A 27,673-nucleotide genomic window follows, 5' to 3' on the forward strand; every position below is an offset into this window, starting at 1 on the left:
CCTCGACGGCTCCCCGCAGCCCCGGGCGCCGGGGCTGTGCCTGGTCCTGGAAGGGCTGGGCGGGCCCATGGAGGTGAGAGCGAGCCGTCGAGGCCCCACGCACACACACACACATCGGAGGGACGAGTCGAGTCTGAGTCGGAGTCTGACGGGGCTGAGGAGCCTGAGGGCCGGATCTGAGGGTCTGAGGGGCGAGTCGGAGGGTCGAGTCAAGCCTGAGACTCGCAATCTGAGGGGTCTGAGGGCGCGAGGTGTAGGTGACAGGTGTCGAGTCGGAGGGACGTTCCTGGTCGGGGCCGCGCATCAGGCGCGGGATGCCCCGACCTGCGTTTCCCTGAGGAGACCCTGAGGGGGCAGCTGGGGCGATGACAGGGCCTGGCGGTGGCGCGCGCGTCCCCTGCCCTGCCCTGCCTCGCCTCCCCTCCCTGGGCCTCCCTGATGGCCTGAGGGGGCGACGGTGCGCGGGGCTGGCGGGCCCGTCGGGCGGCCGTTTGCTCGGTGACGCCCCGTCCCGTCCCCTCCCGTTGCTCCCGCAGCCCAAGGTGGCGGCGTTCCGGGGAGGCGCGCCCCGCGGCTGGAACCTGGGCGGCGCCGACGCGGGCCGGCTGAGCGACGTGTTCCACAGCGTGATGCTGAGCGGCGCCCCCCGCCGCCCTTCTACGACGCCTACAAACCGCAGGTCCGCGCCCGCCCCTCCCCGCCCCAGGGCTCCCAGGTTTTGGGGACCCGCATCCCTCCCACCCACCCACCCCGGAGGCGCTTGTGGGGGGACCCCCGGCTCGCCCGCACAGCGCCACGGACAGATGGACAGATGGACGGACGGACGGACGGACGGACGGCGGACGGACGCGCATTCCAGCCCCCCCGGACTAACTCCGAAGCCCCAGCAACATTTTCGAAAAGACAGTTGGGGTGCGGTGGGTGGTGGGGTGGCGTGGGGTGGGGTGGCGCAAGCCGTAAGGCGGCTGCCTTGCCCGCGCGAGCCTACGACGACCACACACACACACACACACACACACACACACACACACACACACACACACACACACACACACACACACACACACACGGCGTCCCAGGTGGTCCCTCAAGCCTGGAGGGATTTCTGAGTTTCTGAGCACATAGCCCTGAGCATTATCGGGTGTGGCCCAGCCCCCCCCCCCAAAATAAAAGAAACAGTTGGGGAAGGGCCGGGCACCTGCGAGCGAGGTCCCTTTCCCAGCACCCCCTCTAGGAGGGATTCCTGAGCACTGTCGGTTGTGGCCGCCCCCCCGCCCCGTAATAGAAAAACACAGTTGAAGAAAAAGAAAAGAAAAACACGTTTTAAGACAGCTTATTTACTTTTTTTGATTTCCCGCCCCCCCCCCAAAAAAAAAAGTCTTTATAGAGAAGCTATTGTGAACGATTATGTGCTCCATAAAAAATTCTGGGGCCAGTTGATAGCTCAAAAGGGTCGTTGGAGGCACAACGTTCGAGCCTAGGAGCAAGCTCGGAGTTTTAAGTAGCTACTCGTTACCCTCAACATCATAGTAGTCATAAATTAAGACTCTTGAAGATGGGTGAACTTAATTTTTTTGGGGGGGACCACAACCATTTGATGCTCAGGGGTTACTCCTGGCTAAGCGCTCAGAAATTGCCCCTGGCTTGGGACCATATGAGAGGCCAGGGGAAGGAACCATGGTCCTTCCTTGGCTAGCGCTTGCAAGGCAGACACCTTACCTTTAGCGCCACCTCACCGGCCCCGAACTTACTCTTTTATTTTATTTTTGGGCCACACCCGATGTTCAGGGGCCACTCCTGCCTATGCGCTCAGAAATCGCTCCTGGCTTGGGGGGCCATATGGGACACCGTGGTCGAACCATAGTCCGTTCTGAGTCAGCCGCGGGCAAGGCAAATGCCCTACCGATGTGCTATCTCTCCTGCACTTTTTCAGTTATTTCTCTGAATAACAAAACTTTAGAAGCTTTTTTTAACTACCTATCTCCCACATTCACTTTAGAAGCTTATTTTTTAATCTAAATATGTATTACCTATATAAAACTTTTGGGGATCACACCCACATACTCAGGTACTATTTTCTGAGTAGCAGTGCTCAGGGGACCATGTGCAGTGCAGGAAATTAAATCTGCAGCTCCTTAATGTAAAGCACATATAGCATTCCTTTGACCCATCTACCCAGGCCCCTCTTTAAGTTGGGTTTTGTTTTGTTTTGTTTTGGGGCCACACCCAGCGGCTTTCACATCTGCCTCTGCACTCAGAAATTGCTTCTGGCAGGGTCTGGCGACCACATTGAACTCTGGTCAGCGGCTTGTAAGGCAAATGCCTTACCCACTGTGCCATCTCTGGCCTTCCTCCCTCTATAAATTTTATTTGAGAAAAAACGCAATCAAAATATTTTTAGCCGGGCCCGGAGAGATAGCACAGCGGCGTTTGCCTTGCAAGCAGCCTATCCAGGACCAAAGGTGATTGGTTCGAATCCCTGTGTCCCATATGGTCCCCCCCTCCCCCCCCCCCCCCCCTGCCTGCCAGGAGCTATTTCTGAGCAGACAGCCAGGAGTAACCCCTGAGAACCGCCGGGTGTGGCCCAAAAAGAAAAAAAAAAATTTTAGCCGGGATTATATACATTTTGTCATTATAAAGAGAGGGCAGGCAGTATGTCTAGTAAGGTATTTGACTTGCTTCAGCGGACTTCAGGGAGTACTCAATCCCGGGGACCACATATGGTCCCCCAACACTTCATTTCTAAAAGGAAGTTCTAGGAGCCAGGGGCCAAAGCGGTGGCACTAGCGGTGGTACTTGCATGCAGCTAACCTGGGACGAACTGTGGTTCAATCCCGTGAAGTCCTATATGGTCCCCCAAGCCAAGAGCAATTTCTGAGCGCATAGCCAGGAGTAACCCCTGAGTGTCACTGCGTGTGGCCCAAAAAGCAAAAAAAAAAAAAAAAAAAAAAAAAACTTCTAGTGGACAGTTACAAGTCAATTCTCTCTATTTTTATTATTTTTTGTTTGTTTTTGGTGTTTGGACCACATCCGGTGATGCTCAGGGGTTACTCCTGGCTATGCGCTCAGAAATCACTCCTGACTTGGGGGACCATATGGGATGCTGGGGATCAAACCCAGGTCCATCAGCAGCATGCAAGGCAAACTGCGCTTTCACTCCTGCCCCTCAAGTCTTAAAATTCTTAAAATATTTATCTGACCCATGACAGAAATTTCTTAGTGTAAAGCAATTTTCAATGACTAATCTAGTTTGATTTTCAGTTTACTATTACACCTGTTATTTCCTATAATTTTTAAATTAATTATCTAATACTTTGATATAGGTCAAGTTTTTATGTATCCAATGTACAAACATTTCTTTAAAATTTCAGAGTGAAGACAGTGTTGATCTTCGGCAGACCTATACTCCACTTTCTTCATCAACAGAATATTCCAGTTCTGTAGATTCTCCACTTTTCTATGCACCATGGTCTACTTATGGAGATGATATTAAACAGCCTAATTCTCTGATCAGTGTAAAGAATAGGTAAATTCATAGATTTCTCAGTCTAAATGAAATGTTTTTTAATATTGTTTACACGGGAATTCAGTTATATTCCCTTTTGATTTGTGGGCTACACCTGGTGGCACTCAGGGGCTACTCCTGGCTCTTTGCTCAGAAATTATTCCTCGAAGGCTTCAGAAAGTGTATGGTAAGCCAGGGATCAAACCCAGGTCTATCGTATGCAAGGCAGATGCCCTAATTATTGCGCTATTACTTTGGCATCCAGTTATATTCTTTTTTGTTTTCTTTTGGTTTTTGGTTTTTGGGTCACACCCGGCAGTGCTCAGGGGTTACTCCTGGCTCTACGCTCAGAAATTGCTCCGGGATTCCAACCACCATCCTTCTGCTTGCAAAGCAAATGCCTTACCTCCATGCTATCTCTCCGGCCCCTCCAGTTACATTCTTTATATTCCCTGTATCATCATTTCATTTTTAGGGGGGTCACACCCAGCAGCGCTCAGGGGTTACTCCTGACTCTGAGCTCAGAAATTGCCTCTGGCAGACTCGGGACCATATGGAATACCAGGGATCAAACTGGGTCTATCCCAGGTCGGCTGCGTGCAAGGCAAACACACTACTACTTTGCTGTCTCTCCAGTTGTTTGTCAAACTTTTAAGAATCCCTAAAATGGAAAATTATGTATGTATATATATTTTTTGTTTTTTGGTTTTTGGGCCACACCCGGCGGTGCTCAGGGGTTACTCCTGGCTGTCTGCTCAGAACTAGCTCCTGGCAGGCATGGGGGACCATATGGGACACTGGGATTCGAACCAACCACCTTAGGTCCTGGATCGGCTGCTTGCAAGGCAAACACTGCTGTGCTATCTCTCCGGGCCCAATTTGATACTTTTTTAAGTAAAAAAATCATGTTTTGGGGGGGGCCAGTGAGAAGCATGGAGATAGGGCATTTGCCTTGTATGCAGAAGGACGGTGGTTTGAATCCCGGCATCCCATATGGTTCACCGAGCCTGCCAGGAGCAATTTCTGAGCATAGAGCTCAGAATGTAAGCCTTGAGCGCTGCTGAGTGTAACCCCCCAAAAATCATGTTTCATTTGGAGGTACTGAGAAGGAGAGGGAGAGGATAAGAAAGAAGAGAGTAATTGGGGCCGGAGAGATAGCACAGTGGTAGGGCATTTGCCTTGCATGCAGCCAATCCAGTACTGACGATGGTTCGAATCCCAGCATCCCATATGGTCCCCCATGCCTGCAGGAGCGACTTCTGAGAGCGGAGACAGGAGAAACCCCTGAGCGCTGCCGGATGTTGGCCCCACACCCCAAAAAAGAGAGAGAAAGATTGTTAGGAGAGAGCAGGCTTCTCCAAAGGTGAAGAGAGCCTCAGTACATAACCCAACGTGAAAGCATGAAGGTACACATCTAAGGAGGGGAGATGCGTGTGACATGTACTCAGGCATCATGTACTAAGGCAACACTTTTTTTTTTTTTGTTTTGTTTTTTGTTGTTTTTTTTGTTTTGTTTTGTTTTTGGGCCACACCCGGCGGTGTTCAGGAGTGACTCCTGGCTGTCTGCTCAGAAATAGCTCCTGGCAGGCACGGGGAACCATGTGGGACACCGGGATTCGAACCAACCACCTTAGGTCCTGGATCAGCTGTTTGCAAGGCAAACACCGCTGTGCTATCTCTCCAGGCCCAACACGTGCTTATTTTAAAAAATTAATTAGATGGGGCTGGAGTAATAGTGCAGCAGTAGGGCATTTGCCTTGCACATGTGGGATGGACCCACATTTCAATTCCCGGCATCCCATATGGTCCCACAAGCCTGCCAGGAGCGATTTCTGAGTGCACAGCCAGGAATAATCCCTAAGCATTGCCTGGAGTGGCCAAACAAATTCATTAGAGGCTGGAGCAATAGTACAGTGGGTAGAGTACTTCCATTGCACTCAGCCAGCGCAGGTTTGATCCCTGGCATCCCATATGGTTCCTCCAAGTAAACCCTGGGCATAATCAGGTATGCCCCCTCCAAAAAAAAAAAAATTCACTAGTCAAACCTTAAGTTCTGACTTTTTTCACTCTTGAGAAGTCTGTGTTCTCTATATCTGTACTATTATATACATTTTTTTCTGGCCCAGATATTGGTATATATTGAGAAAATTCAAGTGGGCTGAAGCAATAGCTTAGTGGAGAGGGCATTCATATATGCACATAGCTGGCCCGGATTCAACCCCGGGCATCCTATATGGTTCCCTGAGCCTGCCAGGAGTAATTTCTGAGTGCAGAGCCAAGAGTAACCCCTGAACACCCCCACAAAAATTCAAGCAGTGGATTGGAAAGTTAGTAAAGCGGGTAGGGTGCTTGACTTGCACACAATTAACCAAGTTTGTTCCTTAGCACTACTTATGGTTTCCCAATATTACCAGAAGTAATCCTAGAGCACAGAACTGGGAGTAAGTTATGAGCACTACTGACTGGGTGTGGCTCCCAGAATAAAAAAACTTCATGTAGGGGCCAGAGAGAGCACAGTGATAGGGCAACTGCCTTGCACATAGACGATCCAGGACGGACATTGATTCAGTGTTTCGAATCCTGGCACCCCATATGGTCCTCTGTGCCTATCAGAAGTGATTTCTGAGTGTAGAGCCAGGAGGAACCCCTGAGCACAGCTGGGTGTGACCAAAAAAAAAAAAACACTAAAAAACTTCATTTATAATATTTATGAATAACACTATTATGAAATAACAGATAACCAAACATGGATTTGTAGGAAGACCTTTTAGTTAAATGTATAATAATGTTAAGTCATATGTCCTTTCAAAATACAAGAAAAACATGTTTCTTCTGTTTTTTGTTTGTTTTTAAATTTTATTGATTGATTTACTTTTTTGGGCCACACCCAACGGCGCTCAGTGGTCACTGTGGCTCTGCACTTAGAAATTGCCCCTAGCATGGGCCGGAGAGATAGCATGGAGGGTAAGGTGTTTGCCTTGCTTGGAGAAAGATGGTGGTTCGAATCCCGGCATCCCATATGGTCCCCTGCACCTGCCAGGAGCAGTTTCTGAGTGTAGAGCCAGGAGTAACCCCTGAGCACAGCTGGGTGTGACCCCCCCAAAAAAGAAATTGCCCCTGGCAAGCTAGGGGTCCATATGGGATGCCAGGAATCGAACCCGGTCCCTCCCCTGGTCAGCTGTCATGCAAGGCAAATGCCTTACCATTACACTATCTCTCTGGCCCCTCTTCTGTTTTATTGTTTTTTTTTTGTTTTGTTTTGTTTGTTTTGGTTTGGCGGCCTTATCTATCAGTTCTTGGGCTATTACTCTTTTTATTTTGGGGAGGGGTTACACCGGGCTATGCTCAGGGGTAACTCCTGGCTTTACACTCAGAAATCGCTCCTGGCAGGCTCAGAGGACCATATGGGATGCCAGTATTTGAACCACCATCCTTCTGCATGCAAGGCAATGCCCTGCCTCCATGCCATCTCTCCAGCCTGGGGGCTATTTACTCTTGGCTTAGTGCTTGATGGTCCCTTCTGGTTATGCTAAAATCAAACCCAGGCCTCCTGTATGCAAAGCACTTGCTCCAGTCTTTTTTTTTTTTTTTTTTTTTGCTCCAGTCTATTGAACTAGCTCTCCAGTCCCTATTGGTTTTCTTTTTTTTTTCTTTTTTTTTTTTTGGTTTTTGGGCCACACCCGGTAACGCTCGGGTTACTCCTGGCTATGTGCTCAGAAGTTGCTCCTGGCTTGGGGGACCATATGGGACGCCGGGGGGATAGAACTGTGGTCCGTCCAAGGCTAGCGCAGGCAAGGCAGGCACCTTACCTCTTGCGCCACCGCCCGGCCCCCCCTATTGGTTTTCTTATCTCCCAAATGATGATTTGTTCAACAGATAAACTGGTTATGAATATTTGCCCTCCTTTTTATATAAATAAGTGAAAATTTGTTATACAAATAGTAGACATTTTAAAAAATTTTGTGAGGTAGGGTTACACCCGGCAGCGCTCAGGGGTTATTCCTGGCTCTGTTCTCAGAAATTGCTCCTGGCAGGCTTGGAGGACCACATGGGATGCCAGGATTCGAACCACTGTCCTTCTGCATGTAAGGCAAATGCCCCACTTCCATGCTATTTCTCCGGCCCTGACATTTAAAACTTTTAAATATTCTCTCTTTTGAAATGTTAAAAACATTTTAAAACCTAGTTTTAATTTAAAACATTACTTCTTGGGTCTGGAGTAATAGTACAGCAGGTATGGTATTTGCCTTGCATGAGGCCAACCCAATTTTGATCTGCAATATTCCAAGCCTCTCCAGAAGTGATCCCTGAGCACAGAGACAGGAATAAGTCCTGAGAACCACTAGGTATGACCCCAAAACAAAAAAAATACAAAAAACAAAGCAAATCATTTTATGATAAAATATCAAAAAAAATGGGCTATAAAAAATATCAACTTTCGGGGGCTGTGAGGTGGCGCTAGAGGTAAGGTGTCTGCCTTGTAAGCGCTAGCTAAGGAAGGACCACAGTTCGATCCCCCGGCGTCCCATATGGTCCCCCCAAGCCAGGGGCAATTTCTGAGCACTTAGCCAGGAGTATCCCCTGAGCATCAAACGGGTGTGGCCCAAACCCCCCCCCCAAAAAAAGTATCAACTTTCTGCTTGTTTTATAGTTTATAGTTATCTTAATCACAATGTAGGATTGGGGGATATGGAATTCAGTTACTATTTTAGAAATAACTTAGTGATTGCCCCATTTAGGGACATCTGCAATACTGCTAGAGGATCTATGATGATTATGTCACATTTTGTTTATGAATCCAACATTTAATGTAAAGAATCACAAATTATAGGGGCCAGAGAGATAACACAATAGGTAGGGCATTTGTCTTACATGAGGCAGACCCAGATTTGAATCCCAGCACCCTACATGGTGGTCTGCTGAGCCCCACCAGAAGTGATACCTGAATACAGTACCAGGAATAAGCCCTGAGCACCACCACTGGGTGTAGACCCCTTCCCTGTGAAATGGTGGGTTGTGTGTTCTACAATCCCCAGAGAAGGGAGAGCGATCCTCATGCCCCAAGCCCAGATAGGACAAGAGACGCAGGTCCAGCAGCAATTCCGATAGAGGAAATAATCCACACACAGTTGAGAAGGAAAAACAGGAACCACGAGCCAAGGTGGCAGCTTCTCCAGGCCTCCAAAGCAGCCTTTATTGAGGAAAGCAAAGCCCATCCCCAAGGGGAGGAGGAAAAGCCAGATGAGGAGGCAATGGGGAAACATCTTTTTAACATGTAAATCAGAGGAACCAATAGAGAGACATCTAATTAGAAGGCAATATGAGGACCAATCCAAAGACCTCTACCAACACTTCCCTTCCCCACTGATAAAAGAGAAATTTGGAAAAGGAAAAAGGTTGGTCAGAGAGAGCTCAATAGATTGGAGCTCAACTTTTGTATGTAGGATGCACCAGATGGTTGCCCCAACACCAATAGGACCAACCCCTAGCTGGGTTGTATCTGCTGGGTGTATCCCCAAACAACAACAAAAATCCCAAATAATAGATCATCAGGTTCAAATGTGCTCAAATCACAACTAAAAGAGCTTTCAAATGTTAGTGGTATGGTGCATTTTGTTTTCAATTATAGTCATAGGACCAACCATGTCTGCATTATAGATCAGAGATTAATATTTTGGTTACCTAAGATAATGTGTTAGACTTGAAATGAAGAGATACTTATGTGGCACAGATACTATGTCAAAGTGGAAAATAATACCTGTTCTTTTCTCTTCTCTCTTCCTTTGAAATGATGGCTTAGATTCAATCCAAATATTCACAGGAAAAAAATAGTAGAGGGACCAGGGATGAAGTTCTGTGATAAAGTGTGCGCCTCATAATATATCAGGTCCTTATAATATTGGAATTGAGTTCAATTCCAAGCACTCAAAAAAGGAAAATAAGGGGGCCGGGAAGGTGGCGCTAGAGGTAAGGTGTCTGCCTTACAAGCGCTAGCCCCCCAAGCCAGGGGCGATTTCTGAGCACATAGCCAGGAGTAACCCCTGAGCGTCAAACGGGTGTGGCCCAAAAACCAAAAAAAAAAAATAAATAAAGGAAAATAAAACTATTGGCATACTCTAGAAATATAAATTAATATATAATAAATCAGTATGAATAAAACAATTTACATGCGATATTCATTTATTTTTAGGATTCAAACGGAAAGAAATGACTATGGCAGTGAAACAGATTTATATGGACTTGTATCTAACATTTTGGAAGAACAAGATAAATCACAGACATATTTTGCTGAGGGGTTAGTATATTGTGTGCACACTATGTAGAATATATAATAAGATTTTGGGGGGAACCATACCCAGTGATGCTCAGGGGTTACTCCTGGCTATATGTGCTCAGAAATAGCTCCTGGCTTGGGAAACCATATGGGACACCTGGTATTGAACCCAGGTGTCTCCTGGATCAGCGTATGCAAGGCTCTCGTGCCAGCCCCTAAAATAAGATTTTAGTTATTTTATTGTATTTGTTTTTGGGTCACACCCAGCAGCACTCAGGGGAAATCATTCCTGGCAGGCTCGGGGTACCATATGGATGCCAGGATTCGAGCCACCATCCTGTGTGCAAGGCAAATGCCCTACCTCTCTGGCCCAAGATTTTAGTAATTTTAATACCTTAAATTTTTTTTTTTTTTTGGTTTTTGGGCCACACCCGGTAACGCTCAGGGGTTACTCCTGGCTATGCGCTCAGAAGTTGCTCCTGGCTTGGGGGACCATATGGGACACCGGGGGATCGAACCGCGGTCCGTCCAAGGCTAGCGCAGGCAAGGCAGGCGCACCTTACCTTTAGCGCCACTGCCCTGCCCAACCTTAAATATTTTAAGACTAGATTTACCCATTAACTTATTTTTACATGAGAGGATAATCCGACAATAGGTGTCTTTGTTGTTGTTTGGGCCACACCCAGCAGTGCTCAGGAGTTATTCCTGCTTTTGCATTCAGACAGGCTTGGGGGACCGTCCATCCTGGTTTAGCTGTGTGCAAGGCAAAAAAGCCCTATAGCTATGCTATTACTCTGGCCGTCTTAATTCAGATATTTGTTTCTAGGAGTTTCAGTTTTGCTGAAGCATTTGCCATACAATTGAAAGTCTAAGGCAGGAGTCCTCAAACTATGGCTCGAGAGAGCCACACACTCCTTACTGAGGACATTTTTCTGGCCCAGAGTGTTTTTGCTGCTGCTGCTGCTGCTGCCTGTCCTGCTTAGCAGCTAGTGACTCCTTGTCATGGGTCCACAGTGAACATGTGTGGAATGTGTGCCACTCTTGCTGGGCTCCTCAAATTGTGGCCCATGGGCCACTATTGTTCATAGTTTCTTTTGTTTGGTTTTGGCCCACACCCAACGACACTCTGGTTACTCCTGGCTTTGTGCTCAGAAATCGCTCCTGGCAGGCTCAAGGGATCATATGGGATGCTGGGGATCAAACCTGGGATTATCCCAGGTTATCTGCTTGCAAAGCAAACGCCCTACTACTGTGCTATCACTCCAGCCTGTTCATAGTTTCTTTTTAAAAACTATAATCCCATGCTCGCTTCGGCAGCACATATACTAAAATTGGAATGATACAGAGAAGATTAGCATGGCCCCTGCACAAGGATGACACGCAAATTCGTGAAGCATTCCATATTTAACAAAACAAAACAAAACTATAATCTGGCCCTCCCAATAGTCTGAGGGACAGTGAACTGGCCCCCTGTTTAAAAAGTTTAAGGACCCCTGGTCTAAGGTTTTTTTTTTTTTTTGGTTTTTGGGCCACACCTTACCTCCAGCGCCACCTACCCGGCCCCTGTGGTCTAAGGTTTTATTTGTCACTTAAGGAGCTTCATTTGTAAAATTATTTTTGCATGATTCAGAGATTATTTTTATGTTTATTTTTGGTTTTAGGATTATACCCAATGATGCTTAGGAGTTGAGTATCCAAAAAATTATTTTAGTAATAGTTTAAGAAAATTATCTTTTTATTCTTATTGTTTGTGTTCAGAGGGATTATACAGATAGCTTGAGTGAGCAAAGGCATGCTTGGAAACCTTATTTTTGTTTTAATTTGTTTTGAGGACACATCCATTTATCCTCAGGGCATACTCTTAGCTCTGGACTCAGGAATTATTTCTGGTGGTGATGGAAAGACCATATGGGATACTGGGGATTAAACCATGTGTAGGTCATGTGCAAGAATCCCACCCACGGGGCCGGGCGGTGGCGCTGGAGGTAAGGTGCCTGCCTTACCTGCGCTAGCCTAGGAGACGGACCGCGGTTCGATCCCCCGGCGTCCCATATGGTCCCCCAAGCCAGGAGCGACCTCTGAGCGCATAGCCAGGAGTAACCCCTGAGCGTTACCGGGTGTGGCCCAAAAACCAAAAAAAAAAAAAAAAAAAAAAAAAAAAGAATCCCACCCACTGTACAAGTCTTGAAGGCTTGGTTCTTGGTATCACATGGTCCCTTAGGCACTGCCTAGAATGAACAGCATGCACAGAGCTGATAGTAGTGCTCAGCATAGGTGGGTATGGCCCAAATTTTCCACCCTTACTAACAACAATATTGTGGTCAAGGGGCAAAGAGATAACACAAAGTAAGGCATTGCAGTAACCATTTTGGCCTCAATTTGTTGTCAAAATTTCTCATCAAAAATTGGAGGAGGGAGCAGAGCGCTAACAAAGTGGTAAGGCATTTGCCTTGCACGTGGCCAATAGAGGACAGACCCTGGTTTGAATCCTGGCATCCCATATGGTCTCCCGAGCCTGCCAGGAGCGATTTCTGAGCACAGCCAAGAGTAACCCCTGAGAGCCACCGGGTATGACCCAAAAACAAAGAAAAAATTGGGTGGGTGGGAGGAAACTTGACTGCTAATATAGCAGCCTTGCATGCAGCCAACCTGGGTTCAGTCTCTGGCATTCCATGTGATTTACCCAAGCAATCCTGAGCTCGCTAGTAATCATTGCCTGAGTGCAGAACCAGAGTAAGCCCTGAGCATATCCAGGTGTGCCCCCCCCAAATTTGGGGAGGTGCTGGAGAAAGAGTTCAGAGGGTATAGCATCTGTCTTACACTTGGTGGGCTCCGTTCGTTCCCAGAGCCCCATATGGTCACCTGAGTTCACTAGATGTGATGATCCCTGAGCACAGAGCCAGGAGCAAACTCTGAAAATTCACCATATGTTATCCAAAAATAACAAGAACAAAATTTGGCATAGGGGCCCACATCAAACAGTGCTCAGGGCTTCCTGCTCTGTGCTCAAGAAATCACTTCTTTGTTCAGGGAAGCTTATGTGGTGCCAGAGATCGAACCTGATCGAAGTTGAATACAGATGTATTCAAGGCAAGTGTCTTATACCTCTATTATATCTCCAGTCCCAAGAGCTTTTATATAATAAAAAATTTAAAGGGAAAACATTTTTTATACTTTAAAAAAATAAACAATTCATATAACACCAAGTAGTCATCATCCTCAGACCTTAGTTAATGCTAACTCTTAGGGAAATAAAATGACATTAAAACTAAAATTTGTGTGGGGAGGACAAATTTGGTGATGGGTATTCCCCTGATTCAATCTTAATATGTACCTTAAATACTACTGTGAAAGATATGTAAGCCAATATGGTCAAAATAAAAATTATAAAAAATTTTAAATACCTATAAAAATAGGACTACACTTAGATACTTACAATAAAATTAAGCTTCTATGCAAATTTATATAAAATTAAAAAAAAAAACTAAACTAAAATTTGTGAGCTATTTCCATCCCCAGCATCCCACATGGTCCCCTGAACTTAGCCAGAAGTGATTTTTTTTTTTTTTTTTTGGTTTTTGGGCCACACCCGGCAGTGCTCAAGGGTTACTCCTGGCTGTCTGCTCAGAAATAGCTCCCCATATGGGACACCGGGGTTCGAACCAACCACCTTTGGTGCTGAATTGGCTGCTTGCAAGGCAAACGCCCCTGTGCTCTCTCTTCGGGCCCAGAAGTGATTCTTAATGCAGAGCCCTGAACACTGCTGTGTAACCCAAAAACAGAAAAAGCCACTACAATTTATATAACAGGGCCCGGAGTGATAGCACAGCGGTGTTTGCCTTGCAAGCAGCTGATCCAGGACCAAAGGTGGTTGGTTCAAATCCCGGTGTCCCATATGGTCCCCCGTGCCTGCCAGGAGCTATTTCTGAGCAGACAGCCAGGAGTAACCCCTGAGCTGTGTGGTCCAAAAACCAAAATAAATAAATAAATAAATAAATAAAATAAAAAAAATATGTAACATATACACATTTATGATACACAGATAGTTATTTGGAATAAATTATAGTTTGTTTATATGGCAAATATGGGAAGAATTAGAGATGTTTAGGTGTAGGGCAAGATAAATGTTTTTGAAAATCATTTCATAAAAAAAACAAAACATTTTATGGGGTTGGAGTGCTGGCGCTAGAGGTAAGGTGTCTCTGCCTTGCAAGTGCTAGCCTAGGATGGACAATTCCCCCAGCATCCCATATGGTCCCCCAAGCCAGGAGCAATTCCTGAGCTTGTAGCCGGGAGCAACCCCTGAGCGTCAACAGGTGTGGCCCCAAAACAAAACAACAAAAACTCATTTCTGCCTCTCTTTGTTTCATGTTCACACCTGGCTGTGTTCAGGGCTTACTCCTGGCTCTGTGCCCAGGCATCTCTAGCAAGGCAAGAGCCTTATCCACTGTATTATCTCTCCACCCTCCACCTCTCCACTGAAGAGTCTTTTAAAAACCTAAACTGTGAGGCCGGAGCCATAGCATAGTGGTAAGGTGTTTGCCTTGCATGCAGGCAATACAGGACAGACCCCGGTTTGCATCCCAACATCCCATATGGTCCCCTGACTCTGCCAGGAGTGATAAAATAATTTTTTATTATTTTGGGTGTGACCCAAAAATAATAAAAACCTAAACTGTAGTTAAACATATTTATTTTTTTCTAGGACCTGCTCCTCCAATTTAAAGTCAGTTTGGCCAATGAACACAACAAGCAGATTTGCAGATCACCATGAACTCTTAACAGAAACCAAAAGATCAATAGATACAGCCATCTCTCAGCAAGCTTTTTACAGTAGTGAATCTGTGTCAGCAGTGGAAAAACAATATTTGCACAATAATAATATCACACCAACACAACAAAAAATAGATGAGCTTTATCATGGATTTACTGGTTTAGAACTTGAAGAACAATGGATGTATCCCTCGCGAAGTGATCATTCTAACTGTTATAATATTCAGACAAATGATACAGCCAAGACAACATTCCAAGAATATCCTTTTATCAAAAACTGTTTTACACCACAAACGGGTCTGTCTGATATCAAAGAATCAGGAGTTGAGACATATCCTTACGGAAGAGAGAAAATATGTACTAAAAGTCTGGAAGCACCATTACAACAAAAAAGGGCTGAGATATTCCTTTCTCAGTTTAATAGATACCATGAGAATGCAGATTACTGTAGATACCCAGAGTATGCTCATCCTCATAAGGCTAAGATTAGTAAGTGTTCAAATTTTAGTGTCCAAGATAATAAAAAACTGGCCAATGGTACACCTGAATCGCCAACTGTAGAGGCAGATACCTACACAAAATTATTTCAGGTTAAACCAGCAAATCAGAAAAAAGTGGAGGAGACAATACCTGACCAGCAGAATTTCACATTTCCAAAACCTACACCACACCTAACAGAAAAACAGCTCGCAAAGGAAACAGCATTGACTGCTGATTTTGGCTTAAAACCAGACTATGGACTAAAATCTCACACATCTTGTCCAGCTAATAATGATTTTGCTAATGTCACTGAAAAGTCACAATTTGCTAAACCTGATCCCCCAAATTCTGATTATTTTAAATCAGTGAATTTATTATCAAGCTCAGTAACATCTCCAGGAGGAATCAGTTTAAACAGACCAACTTGGTTGAATATCCAGACAAAAAATAACACTCCTGTTCCTCATAGAAATCAAGGTAACTTGATGAAATTAAATAGTCACTTAAATATAGCTTCAAAAGGTTCTAACCATTCTTCCGAATTCCCCCAAATATCATCCACAAATCTAACCCCAAATAGCAATTTGTTTCAGAAGTATTGTCAAGAGAACCCTTCAGCATTTTCTGTGTTTGATTTAAATTACAATGGTGTAGAAAGAATTCAGTCTATCAATCACATGGAAGGACTGACAAAGACTGGAGAAGAAAATCTCTTTGAATCGGTTGCCGATAAAAAAATTAAGCAGCCAAATGGATTTTGTGATAACTACTCAGTTCAGCAGTATGGGATCATTGAAAATGTAAACAAGCATAACTTTCAAGCTAAGCCCCAGAGTGGACACTATGACCCTGAGGAAGGTCCAAAGCATTTCGATGGCTTACCTCAAAGCATGTACCAAGACCTGTTGGAGTCACAGGGTCATTTTAATAGCCACAGGCAGGGAAGCGGAGACAACAATGTTACGACCCGTGTGACTCGCACACAGGCGTCATGCTTTTCGAATAATTATATGATGGGAGATTTAAGGCACAATCAGAGTTTTCAGCAACTTGGTTCAAGCGGGTTTCCCCTTAGATCCACCCACCCATTTAGTCATTCTGTTGTTCCACTGATGGATGCCTATGATTTGTTTTCTTACGATGACTTGAGCCATTTATACCCTTATTTTAATGATATGATGTATGGTGATAATTCCTTTTCTGGTTTCGTGCCGACTTTTGGATTTCAAAGACCAGTTAAAACCCGTAGTGGACCAGCCAGTGAACTTCATGTTCGTCTAGAGGAGTGTTATGAACAATGGAGAGCATTAGAAAAGGAGAGGAAAAAGGTAACACAATGCTAACAGTATGTACCTCCCACCTATTTTTCTGTGTACTTTTGCTTTATTTCTAAACTGAGTCTCCTATATGTGCAAAATTAAGTCTAAAGCATAAGGAATTCAGTGGGTTAAAGAATAAAAATGGATTAAAATAGCTCTCATATTCTAAATAAAATGTTTTGTTGTGTGCTTTTTAAAAGTAAAGTTTATCCCAATTTTTTTTTTTTTTTTTTTTTTTGGTTTTTGGGTCACACCCGGCGGTGCTCAGGGTTTACTCCTGGCTGTCTGCTCAGAAATAGCTCCTGGCAGGCACGGGGGACCATGTGGGACACCGGGTATGCTATCTCTCCGGGCCCTTAAAAGTAAAGTTTATCCCAATTTTTCAAAGTTTTATTAAACTGGGGGCCGGAAGAGATAGCATGGAGATAAGGCATTTGCCTTGCGTGCTGTCCTGAAGGTCTGTGGTTCGAATCCCGGCATCCCATGTGGTCCCCCGAGCCTGCCAGGAGCGATTTCTGAGCCTGGAGCCAGGAGTGACCCCTGAGCGCTGCCGGGTGTGACCCCCCCCAAAAAAGTTTATTAAACTGTTAGCGGGTAATCAGGTATTTTATGTGCACTAAATTCTACAAAAAATACAATGGTCGGGGCCGGGAAGGTGGCGCTAGAGGTAAGGTATCTGCCTTGCAAGCGCTAGCATAGGACGGACCTCGGTTCGATCCCCCTGGCATCCCATATGGTCCCCCCCAAGCCAGGAGCGATTTCTGAGCATATAGCCAGGAGTAACCCCTGAGCGTCAAAAGGGTGTGGCCCAAACCAAAAAAAAAAAAAGAAAATACAATGGTCATCATGATTTATATTTATTGCCTTTGATATCAGATCAAATTTTTTATTTAAAGAAAATTTTCAATGATGAATATTTACCTTACCATATATAGCTAAGTAATTGAATTTTTAGCATTCATTTAATTTTTTGCAGACTGAATTGGCTCTTGCCAAGAATTACCCAGGGAAAAAAGTATCCAGTACTAACAATACTCCAATTCCACGGTTGACCTCCAACCCATCAAGAGTTGATCGCTTAATTGTGGATGAACTTCGAGAACAAGCAAGAGTAAGCTGTACCATCATCCAATAATGAATTTTTTCATAGATAATTTTTTTTAATTTACTAACTTTGGGGCCTGAGTAATAGTACAAAAGGTAAGATGTTTGCCTCCCATTCAGTTGACTGGGGTTCAATTCCTGGTATTCCATAAGGTACCCTGAGGCTGACCTGATCAAACCCTGAGGTTTGATCTCTAAATGCAGAATCCAGAGTAAAGCCCTGAGGGGCCAGAGGAATAGCACAATGGGTATGGCATTTGCCATGCACACAGCTGACCTAAATTGATCTCTGGCATACATATGATCCGCTGAGTCTGCCAGGAGTGATTTTCTGAGCGCAGAGCCAGAAGTAACACCTGAGGGTCATCAGTCTGACCCCAAAACAAACAAAAGTAAGCTGTGAGCATTATTGGGTGTTGCCCAAAAACAAAAAATAAAATTTTAATAACTTGGGCCTGGAGAGATAGCACAGCGGCGTTTGCCTTGCAAGCAGCCGATCCAGGACCAAAGGTGGTTGGTTCGAATCCCGGTGTCCCATATGGTCCCCCGTGCCTGCCAGGAGCTATTTCTGAGCAGACAGCCAGGAGTAATCCCTGAGCACCGCCGGGTGTGGCCCAAAAAAACAAACAAAAAAAAATTTTAATAACTTGGGGCCAGAGTGATAGACAGCACACCGTTAACACAAGACAGACCCCAGTTCGAATCCTAGCATCTCATATGGTCCCCCAGCCTGCCAGGAGTGACTTCTAAGTGCAGACAGAGCCAGGAGTAACCCCTGAGCACCACCAGGTGTGACTCCCCCCCCCAAAAAAAAAAAAGAAACAAAAAAATGTTAGTAACAATGTTCAGGGATTACTCCTGGTTCTACATTCAGGAATCACTCCTGGTGGTGCTCAAGAGACCACATGGGATGCCAGAGATTGAATCCACATCAAAAGCAAGCAAGACAAGCACCCTACCTGCTGTACTATTGCTCTAGCCCCAATAACTTAAATTTTTTTTTGTTTTGTTTTGTTTTGGGCCACACCCGGCAGTGCTCAGGGGTTACTTCTGGCTGTCTGCTCAGAAATAGCTCCTGCAGGCACGGGGACCATATGGGACACTGGGATTCAAACCAACCACCTTTGGTCCTGGATCGGCTGCTTACAAGGCGAACGCCGCTGTGCTATCTCTCCAGGCCCAATAACTTAAAATTTTTAAGAATATCCTGAAAGGTGGGATGGGTGGTAAGTACCTTGAATTGAACTCAAGGTATAATAAATAGGCATATGCTTTTTTGGGGTGGAGCCACACACCTACAGGTGCTCAGGGCTTAGTTACTTCTGGCTTTGCAAAGCCTGGTAGGGCTTTGGAGAACCCTAGGGGTACTTGGTGATCAAACCTGGTTGGCTGCATACAAAGCAAAAAGTTCTACCTGAAGTACTATTGCTTCACTCCCTACCTAGATGCATATACTTTTTAACCCCAATTCTAAGGTGTTTTTTTTTTTTTTTTTTTTTTTGGTTTTTGGGCCACACCCAGCGGCGCTCAGGGGTTATTCCTGACTCTGTTCTCAGAAATCACTCTGGCAGGCACGAGGGGAACATATGGGATGCTGGGAATTGAACCACCCTCAGTCCTGGGTCGGCTGCTTGCAAGGCAAACACCCTACCACTGTGTTCTCTCTGGCCCCTCTAATGACTTTTTTTTTTTTTTTTTTTGGTTTTTGGGCCACACCCAGTAACGCTCAGGGGTTACTCCTGGCTATGTGCTCAGAAGTTGCTCCTGGCTTGGGGGACCATATGGGACACCGGGGGATCGAACCTCGGTCCGTCCAAGGCTAGCACAAGCAAGGCAGGCACCTTACCTTTAGCGCCACCGCCCGGCCCCTCTAATGACTTTTAAATCACTTTTATGTATGACTTGGGAGGGGAGTGGAGTTTGGGCTACATTCATTTGTGCTTAGAGCTTATTCCTGGCTCAGTGCTCAAAGATCACTCCTAGTGTTTTTGGGAACTCAAACCCAGTTTGGCCATATGCCAAGACCAAGTGCTTTATCCTCTGTACTGTTTCTCTGGCGAGCATTTTAACTTCTAAAAATCTATTGAGAGATTATTTTATTTGTAATTATTTGGGATGAAGGCATGAGAGCCACATCTGGCAGTAGTTGTCAGGACCAGATAATGCTGGAGATGCAACTCAGGGCCTCTGCATTGCCATGTATGCTCCAGTCCTTTTGAGTTATCTGTTTGGTGTTGGAGACTGTTTTTCTCCATTGATAAAACTTAACAATTTTATCCTGAGCAGAATTTTTTTTTTTTTTTTTTTTTTTGGTTTCTGGGTCACACTCGGCAGCGCTCAGGGGTTATTCCTGGCTCTATGCTCAGAAATCGCTTCTGGCAGGCATGGGAGACCATATGGAGTGCCGGGATTCGAACTACCATCTTTCTGCATGCAAGGCAAACACTTTACTCCATGCTATATCTCCAGCCCCTTGAGCAGAAAATTTTTTTAATTTGTGGAGGATCCTCTCAAGTGGTGCTCAGGAGGCTTAGGGTCCCCAACTGTGTAGTGGTTCAGTGCTTTGGCCCAAGGATGCAGTGCTTTTCACAGGCTGTCTGGCACTTCTCAGGCTTCCCCACACCCAGCAGTGCTTGGGATCCTCCAAGCTATTCACTGCACTGGGTGTTAGGGAGAGAGCATGTAATACTAGAGATCAAATCTGGGCTAACGGTTGCATATAAGGCATTTGCCTTGACCACTTTATATATGTGTGTATATGTTTGTATGTATGCATGTAGGTATGAATATCAAGGGTATGATAGCTCAGGTGTGAGGTGAGGTCTCTGAGTTCAATTCCTGATATCATATGGCTCCCATGCACCATTAGGTGTAGCATTAGAGGCTCTAAGCATCACCTAGTTCAACACCTAGTTGATGGTCTCCAGTACCACTGAGTCCAGAGCAGTGCTATATCACAGAATATTAGCATTGAACTGTGTGGTCCATTTGACCCAGTATCACTGCAGTGAGCTCCAGAACCCCTGAGCACTGTTTATTTGGAAAGCATAAAGTTGTTTTCTTTGATCATAAAGTTCTACTTTTTAGTAACGGTATCTTTTTCTCTAGCTTTATAAACAAATTTTACAAAACGTTAATTAACAGGTAATTACTATATTTCATCTTTTTTTGTTTTTTTTTTATTTGTTTTTTTGTTTTGGGACCACACCCATTGACGCTCAGGGGTTACTTCTGGCTATGTGCTCAGAAATCGATCCTGGCTTGGGGAAATCATATGGGACGCTGGGGGATTGAACCTCAGTCTGTCCTAGGCTAGCGCTTGCAAGGCAGCGTTTTTTTTTGTTGTTTGTTTTACTTTTTGGTGCCAGAGATCAAACCTGTGACCTCATCATACATTCAAAGCATACACTCCACTTCTGAGCTATATCATTGGCCCATATTTCTTTTTGTTTGGGGACTATATCCAGAAAGTACTCAGGGTTTACTATTGTCTCTTCACTCAGGCATCACTCTGGGAGGAGTTTGGGGACCATCTTTCTGGCCCCAATAAAACACTTTTAGGGGCTAGAGCTTAGTATAGTGAGTAAGGGTATTTGCCTTGCATGTAGCCAACCTGGATTGCATGTAATTCAATCTGCACCATCCCATATGGTCTCCCAAGCACAGCCAGGAGTAGTTCCTCAGTGCAGAGCTAGGAGTAATCCTGGAGCATCACCAGGTGTGTCCCAAAAACAAAACAAAAAGTTCTCAAGTTTTTTTCTTTAAAATACTCTATGTTGTTAAGGTTCAGGGAAATTGCTCAGGGGCCAGGGCTGCACAACCCGTTATTCTTCAGTATAACTCAGTAATAAATTACTACCCACTCTAGCTCCTGAGTGTAGCTGCAGAGGCCTCTGAGCATTGCCAAGAGTCACCCTCAGTTCTGGCACAGTAGAGCCTGAGTAGCATTGCACTTCCTGGCCTAACAAACTGTCTGATCTGATTGGCTGAGTAACAATATGAGGAGTAACTTCCCATCCCCTTTGACCACAGCTTAGTAAATGTACTAAGTTCCTTTTTCTCAATAATACATTTCTAGGCAATAAATTAAATCATCACAGAATAAATTTTTTGTTTTTGTTTTTGAGGCCACACCCTTTTGATGCTCAGGGGTTACTCCTGGCTAAATGCTCAGAAATTGCCCCTGGCTTAGGGGGACCATATGGGACACCGGGGGATTGAACCTCGGTCTGTTCCTTGGCTAGCGCTTGCAAGGCAGACACCTTACCTCTAGCGCCACCTCACCGGCCCCATATTTTAAGTATATACTTTTTCCATTTTTGCTTATGTATCACTCAGGTTATGTTTATAGCCATTTATAATTATGTATAATTAGCAAGATTAGATGTATAAATCCATTATTATATTTGGATTATTTTATTTAAAATAAATATTTTATATGTACTATTTTTTGGTTTGCTGGTTTTATAGAATTCTGAAGAAAAAACCTTTACGAAGTTAATATAGGAGCTGAAAAGATAGTATAGCGAATAGGACACTTGCCTTCCTGGGTTTGATCCCAGTGTCCCATATAGTCCCCCTAGTACTGCTAGGTGTGATTACTGAGTACAGAGCCAGGAGTAAACCCTGGTCATCACTGGGTGTGGCCCCCAAAGTAGTTTATCAAAATGTCATCTGTGCAAAATTTTTATAGCTATTTAAAATGATCATTTTGGATGAGGATGTAGGTCAGTATTTGAAACTCTCACAATAAAAATCAAAATAGCAAAATGATAAACTTTCATTATTTTAGTCACATACAGGGATGTTCAGGCCCTACTCCGACTTGGTGCTCAGAGGTAACTCCCTGTAATGCTGGGGATAACATGCTGTGCCAGGATCAAACCCTTAGGGCTAGAGAGACAGTAGGGTACTTCCTTGACTCAGCTGACATGAGTGTGATCATCACCCCTACATATGGTCCCCTCAGCAACACCAAGAGTGATTCCAAAGCATAGACAAATGTGGCCCCAAAAACCAAAATAAAAAAATAAATGAAAGGGGCTGGAGAGATAGCATGGAGGCAAGGCATTTGCCTTGCATGCAGGACAGTGGTTTGAATCCAGGCATCTCATATGGTCCTCTGAGCCTGCCAGGAGCAATTTCAGAAGTAACCCCTGAACGCCGCCGGATGTTACCCAAAAACCAAGAACAAACAAAAATAAACGAAAAAGGGATCGGAGCAGTGGTGCAACAGTAAGGCATCCACCTTGCTCATGTTAGCTAGCCTAGGATGGACCACAGTTTGATCCCCCGGAGTCTCATATGGTCCCCCAAGACAGAAGCGATTTCTGAGCGCATAGCCAGGAGTAAACCCCTCAGCATCACCGAGTGTGCCCTCAAAATAAAAATAAATAAAAATAAATGAAAAGTACAAATTGGTGTTTCACTAAAGATAAATTTTCTGTTTTATTTCTCTCTTTCCCCAGGAAAATAATATTACCTATACATTTTTGTTCTCCGAACAGTGGCTCAGAATTATTCCAAAGAAAGTCAGTTTAAATAAAAGTTTATAGGTGTTCTGGTGATTTTAAGCTTTTTGTTTTTAAATGTTTGGAGGGACTACACCCAATAGTGTTGATGGAGTGACACGCAATACCAAGGATAGAACTATTTATTTATTTATTTATGTTTTGGGGTCACACCTGGCGACACTCAAGTTATTCCTGTCTCTATGCTCAGAAATTGATTCTGGCAGGCTTGGGGGGACCATACGAGATGCCAGGATTTGAATCACCATCTGTCCTGGGTCGGCTGTATGCAAGGCAAATGCCCTCCCGCTGTACTATCTCTCCAGTCCTGAGTCTCACACTTTCAAAGCATGAGGTCTACCATGTATCCCATGCCCTGCCTTTAACTCACACTTGAGTTATTTTTCTACTCTTCAATCATTAAACACTACTTACATAAAATGTTTAAATCGTTAAGCAGTATTTTCTTAATTATTTAAAAGCTCTGTGTAGGGGCCAGAGCAATAGCACAGCAGGTAGAGCATTTGCATTGAACATGATCAACCTGGCACCCCATATGGTCCTCTGAGCCTGCCAGGAGTAATTACTGTTCTGAGCCCAGAGCCATGAGTAACCTCTGAGCACTGCCGAGTGTGACCCCAAAACAACAAAAAATTCTCTTCTAGTTTAGAATTTGAATTCTAGGTTAGAATTTGAAATGTTAGGTATACACAATTAAGAAACATTTACTAAGGCCAGAGCATTAGCACAGCGATAGGGCATTTGCTGTGTACGGCCAACCTGGGACAGATTCCAAGCATCCCATATGGTTCCCTGAGCCTGCCAGGAGTGATTTCTGAGCACAGAGCATCCCTGAGCACCACTGGATGTGACCCAACAACAAAAAACAAAAAAGCCTAACATTTACTAGTCATGACAAATACTAATTTAATATTTGCATTGCCCCCTCTAAAACATAATTAATCAGAATACAGACTTCCTAATTGTACTTAGAAGTTTTGGCAATTATAGAACTTGTTTTGTATTATCTCAACATAAATTTAAATCAGTGGAGCCAGAGAGACAGTGGTAAAGTGCTTGCTTTGCATATGGTCAACCTAAGCTCAATCCCTGGCATCCCAACTACCTGAACCACACCAGGATTCCTGAGTATAAAGCCAGAAATAACTCTTGAGCATTGTCAAGTGTGGTCCTCTCCACAAAAATAGTGTTTTTTTTTTGGGTGGGGTGGGGTGGGGGCGAAGAGATAGCATGCCTTGCATGCAGAAGGTCGGTGGTTTGAATTCTGGCATCCCATATGGTCCCCTGGGCCTGCCAGGAGCGATTTCTGACCATAGAGCCAGGAGTAGCCCATGAGCGCTGCTGGGTGTGACCCAAAATCCAAAAATAAATAAATTAAATAAAAATAAAAAATAGTGTGTGTTTTTTTTAAACTAAACTAGTACTAGAGAGATCGCTCAATGAGCTAAGCACATACTTTGCTTTCAGGAAGCTCAAGTTGGATCCTAGTTTTATTTGAGAAATATCTTGGGCCGGAGAGAGATAGCATGGAGGTAAGGCATTTGCCTTGCATGCAGAAGGACGGTGGTTGAATCCCGGCATTCCATATGGTCCCCCGAGCCTGCCATGAGCGATTTCTGAGTGGAGAGCCAGGAACCCTGAGCGCTGCCGGGTGTGACCCAAAAACTAAGAAAAAAATATATCTGGGGGCAGGGGTGATTGTACAGTGGGTAGAGCATTTGCCTTGCACGCTGCAGACCCAAAACAGATCTGGGTTCGATCCCCAACATCCCATATAATCCCCTGAACCTGCCAGGAGTGATTTCTTTTTTGGGGGAGGGTCTATACCTTGGCGCTCAGGGGTTACTCCTGGCTCTACACTCAGAAATCGCTCCTGGCAGGCTCTGGGGGACCATATAGGATGCCGGGATTTGAACAACCGTCCTTCTGCATGCAAGGCAAATGCCCTACCTCCATGCTATCTCTGGCCCCAGCAGTGATCTCTGAGTGCAGAGCCAGGAGTAACCCCTGAGCGCCACTGGTGTGGTCAAAATAATAATAATAATAATAATAATAATAATAATAATAACATCTGGCTGTGCTCAGAGTACCATATTGGATATCAGGGGTCTAACCCGGGTAGGCCACGTGCAATAAGCACCCTGCATGCTGTACTATGGCCCCAGCCCCTTTTGCTCTCATCTTTATTCTTCACCAAAGATTTCTTTCTTGGAGTCCATACTTCACAGGGTTAGTGATCACTCTGGGCTGTGCTTGGAGAACTATCTGGGATGCTGGAGATCAAATCCACGTCCTCTTCATGTAAGACAAGCATCCTACCTGCTGTACTATTACTCCCACCTTGAAGATTGTTTTTATTTAAGTTAAAGTTAGTAAACTGTAGTTACATGCTTCACCAAAATATTTTCCATAGGTTGTGACTTTACTAGGCAAAATGGAACGTCTTCGAAGCTCTCCCCTTCATGCCAATATCTCCACTGCTCTGGATAGACACTTGGAGTCCATTCATATTGTCCAGTCACGTAGAAAGGATGAGATTGTTAATGCTTCAAATCGACAGAGACAAGGAGTTCCTAGATGCCAGGATGACAGAGGTACACATATTAATGTCTATTCTTTTCGATAAGCTAATCATTTGAATGCAGGTGAACTCAGATTCTGAGGTTAAAATTTTGGATTTCTGGGGCCGGCGCGGTGGCGCTAGAGGTAAGGTGCCTAGGGCCTTGTCTGCACTAGCCTAGGACGGACTGCAGTTCGATCCCCGGCGTCCCATATGGTCCCCCAAGCCAGGAGCGACTTCTGAGCACATAGCCAGGAGTAACCCCTGAGCGTCACCGGGTCTGGCCCAAAAACCAAAAAAAAAAAAAAAAAATTGGATTTCTGGGATCTGAGCAATAGCAAAGGTGTTGGGCATTTGCCTTGCACGCAGTCAACCTAGGATAGACCCGGGTTTGATTTCCAGCATCCTGTATGGTCTCCCAAACCTGCGAGGAGTGATTTCTGAGCACAAAGACAGAGTAACCCTTAAGTGCATCCAGGTGTGTCCCAAAAACAAAAAAAAAAAAAATTGGATTTATAGAGCCAGGGAGATAATTCAAAGAGCCTAGTGCAAAGTCTTTATCTATGGGAGACCTGGATTCCATCCCTAGCAATATCTGATTCCCTAAGTCCTGCTGGGAGGAACCTCTGAGCAGTGTGCAGGAGTATCACAGCAATGCTGGATATGGTCCCAAACAAGCAGAAAATCCAAATTAAAAAAAAAAATGTTCAGTCTTTTCGTTTTAGAGCTTTGGACTTCGTAAGAATTGAATTTTCTTGTTTTTGTGCCATGGACTGCTAGGCTCAGGGAACCATAAGTGGTGCTGGGGTTTGAACCCAAGTCAGCCATATGCAAGGAAGGTTCTTGTACTACCTCTCCAGCACCCAAGGGATTCTTAAATGGTCCTGATGTTTCTTTTTCAGATGTCTTTGCCCTTGCATCGGCTATTAAAGAGATGTGTGTGGCAACTCGGAAATCTCGTACTACCTTGTGGTGTGCACTGCAGATGACCTTGCCCAAAACAGCCAGTACAGCTGGTCAAACAGATGTGGAAAAGGCTTTACAAGATATAGTAAATTGTGAAGATAAAGTCCATGAAAGCATGAATAGTAGCAATCCAATGAACCAGAGAGGTGAAGCAAACAAACATTAAGGAAATGCCAGCAGCAGAAAGAAGAATATAAAGCTGATAAGTGGATATATCAAGACATGCTAAAAATTTTTAATGAACTTGTCAAACTTGAAAACTTCAGTACATTAATTTTATTTCAGATTTAAAGTTAATACCTTAATGAAGTCTAACTTCTATTTTAAAAACTTCTATTTGGAATGAATCAGATGTAGTTTAAAATGACTCAGAGGTAAAGCTGACTACTCTAGGAAGTTCCAGGTAGTCAAAGATAACTTGTTTAAACTTCTTAACTAAACTATTGCTTAAACCCACTCTTCAGTGAAGGTAAACTCAAAATTTGAAATTCTTCTAGAGGATAAGTTTAATTTAGGTCTGCCTTAGTAAGTACCCAAATAATGCATATAAGTGACTGTAACCCAATTATGGCTACAGTCTATAACCACGATGTTTTGATTGTGATATAAAGTGTCTTCCTTAAAAAACTGGATAATACCTAGGAAGCAAAGGAAAAGAAGGATAAACCCAATATTCATGTAACATTTTAATATTAAAAAGCTACCAGAATTATAAATTTGAAGTTTTAGTACCTAAGTATGCGGAGGGAAATGCATCTGATTCTCCTAAATTAGTGGTAGAAGTTCTAGTGTAAAAACCATGCAAGTTACTGAGTATAAAACCAATTCAAATCATTTGTGTATATTCCTTAAAATTTTATACTTCTTGATTATTAAATATTTTAAATTTTAAAGCATTTAAATTGAATCAAAACATTTCCTGTTCTGGATCTTTTAGACTTGCTGCACAGTAACAAAAATAATGAATATTGTTTTAATACCCTTAGTTTGCTGCCTTTTATGAGGGTATCACGAAGTTCTAAAATATATTATTTTAGGGTTAATCTTTAGTTTGTCATTGGTTAGTGTATATTTTTTGTAGTTCATTAGTTTGCCTTTTTTTTTTTTTCGTTTTTGTGTTTTTTTAAAGAGCTCTTGAAAGAAAGCTTGATTTTTTTTGTT

At 44.2% G+C, this 27,673-nt stretch overlaps 1 protein-coding gene and 1 non-coding gene across 2 annotated transcripts; both read left to right on the forward strand.

Moving 5' to 3' along the window:
• Nucleotides 1-365: 365 nt before the first annotated feature.
• On the forward strand, nucleotides 366-26,678 carry MEIOC (meiosis specific with coiled-coil domain). The gene is given in 8 exon segments (XM_049768152.1): nucleotides 366-644; nucleotides 647-679; nucleotides 3,372-3,526; nucleotides 9,696-9,800; nucleotides 14,485-16,360; nucleotides 17,328-17,462; nucleotides 25,400-25,580; nucleotides 26,449-26,678. Coding segments are annotated over 8 exon segments (2,994 nt in total).
• Nucleotides 11,081-11,187, forward strand: LOC126025155 (U6 spliceosomal RNA). Its single transcript, XR_007501204.1, has one exon. It is a non-coding gene; the product is annotated as a U6 spliceosomal RNA (small nuclear RNA).
• Nucleotides 26,679-27,673: the final 995 nt, after the last annotated feature.

The sequence above is a fragment of the Suncus etruscus genome, chromosome 1, assembly GCF_024139225.1.
Source record: "Suncus etruscus isolate mSunEtr1 chromosome 1, mSunEtr1.pri.cur, whole genome shotgun sequence".
NCBI lineage: Eukaryota > Metazoa > Chordata > Mammalia > Eulipotyphla > Soricidae > Suncus > Suncus etruscus.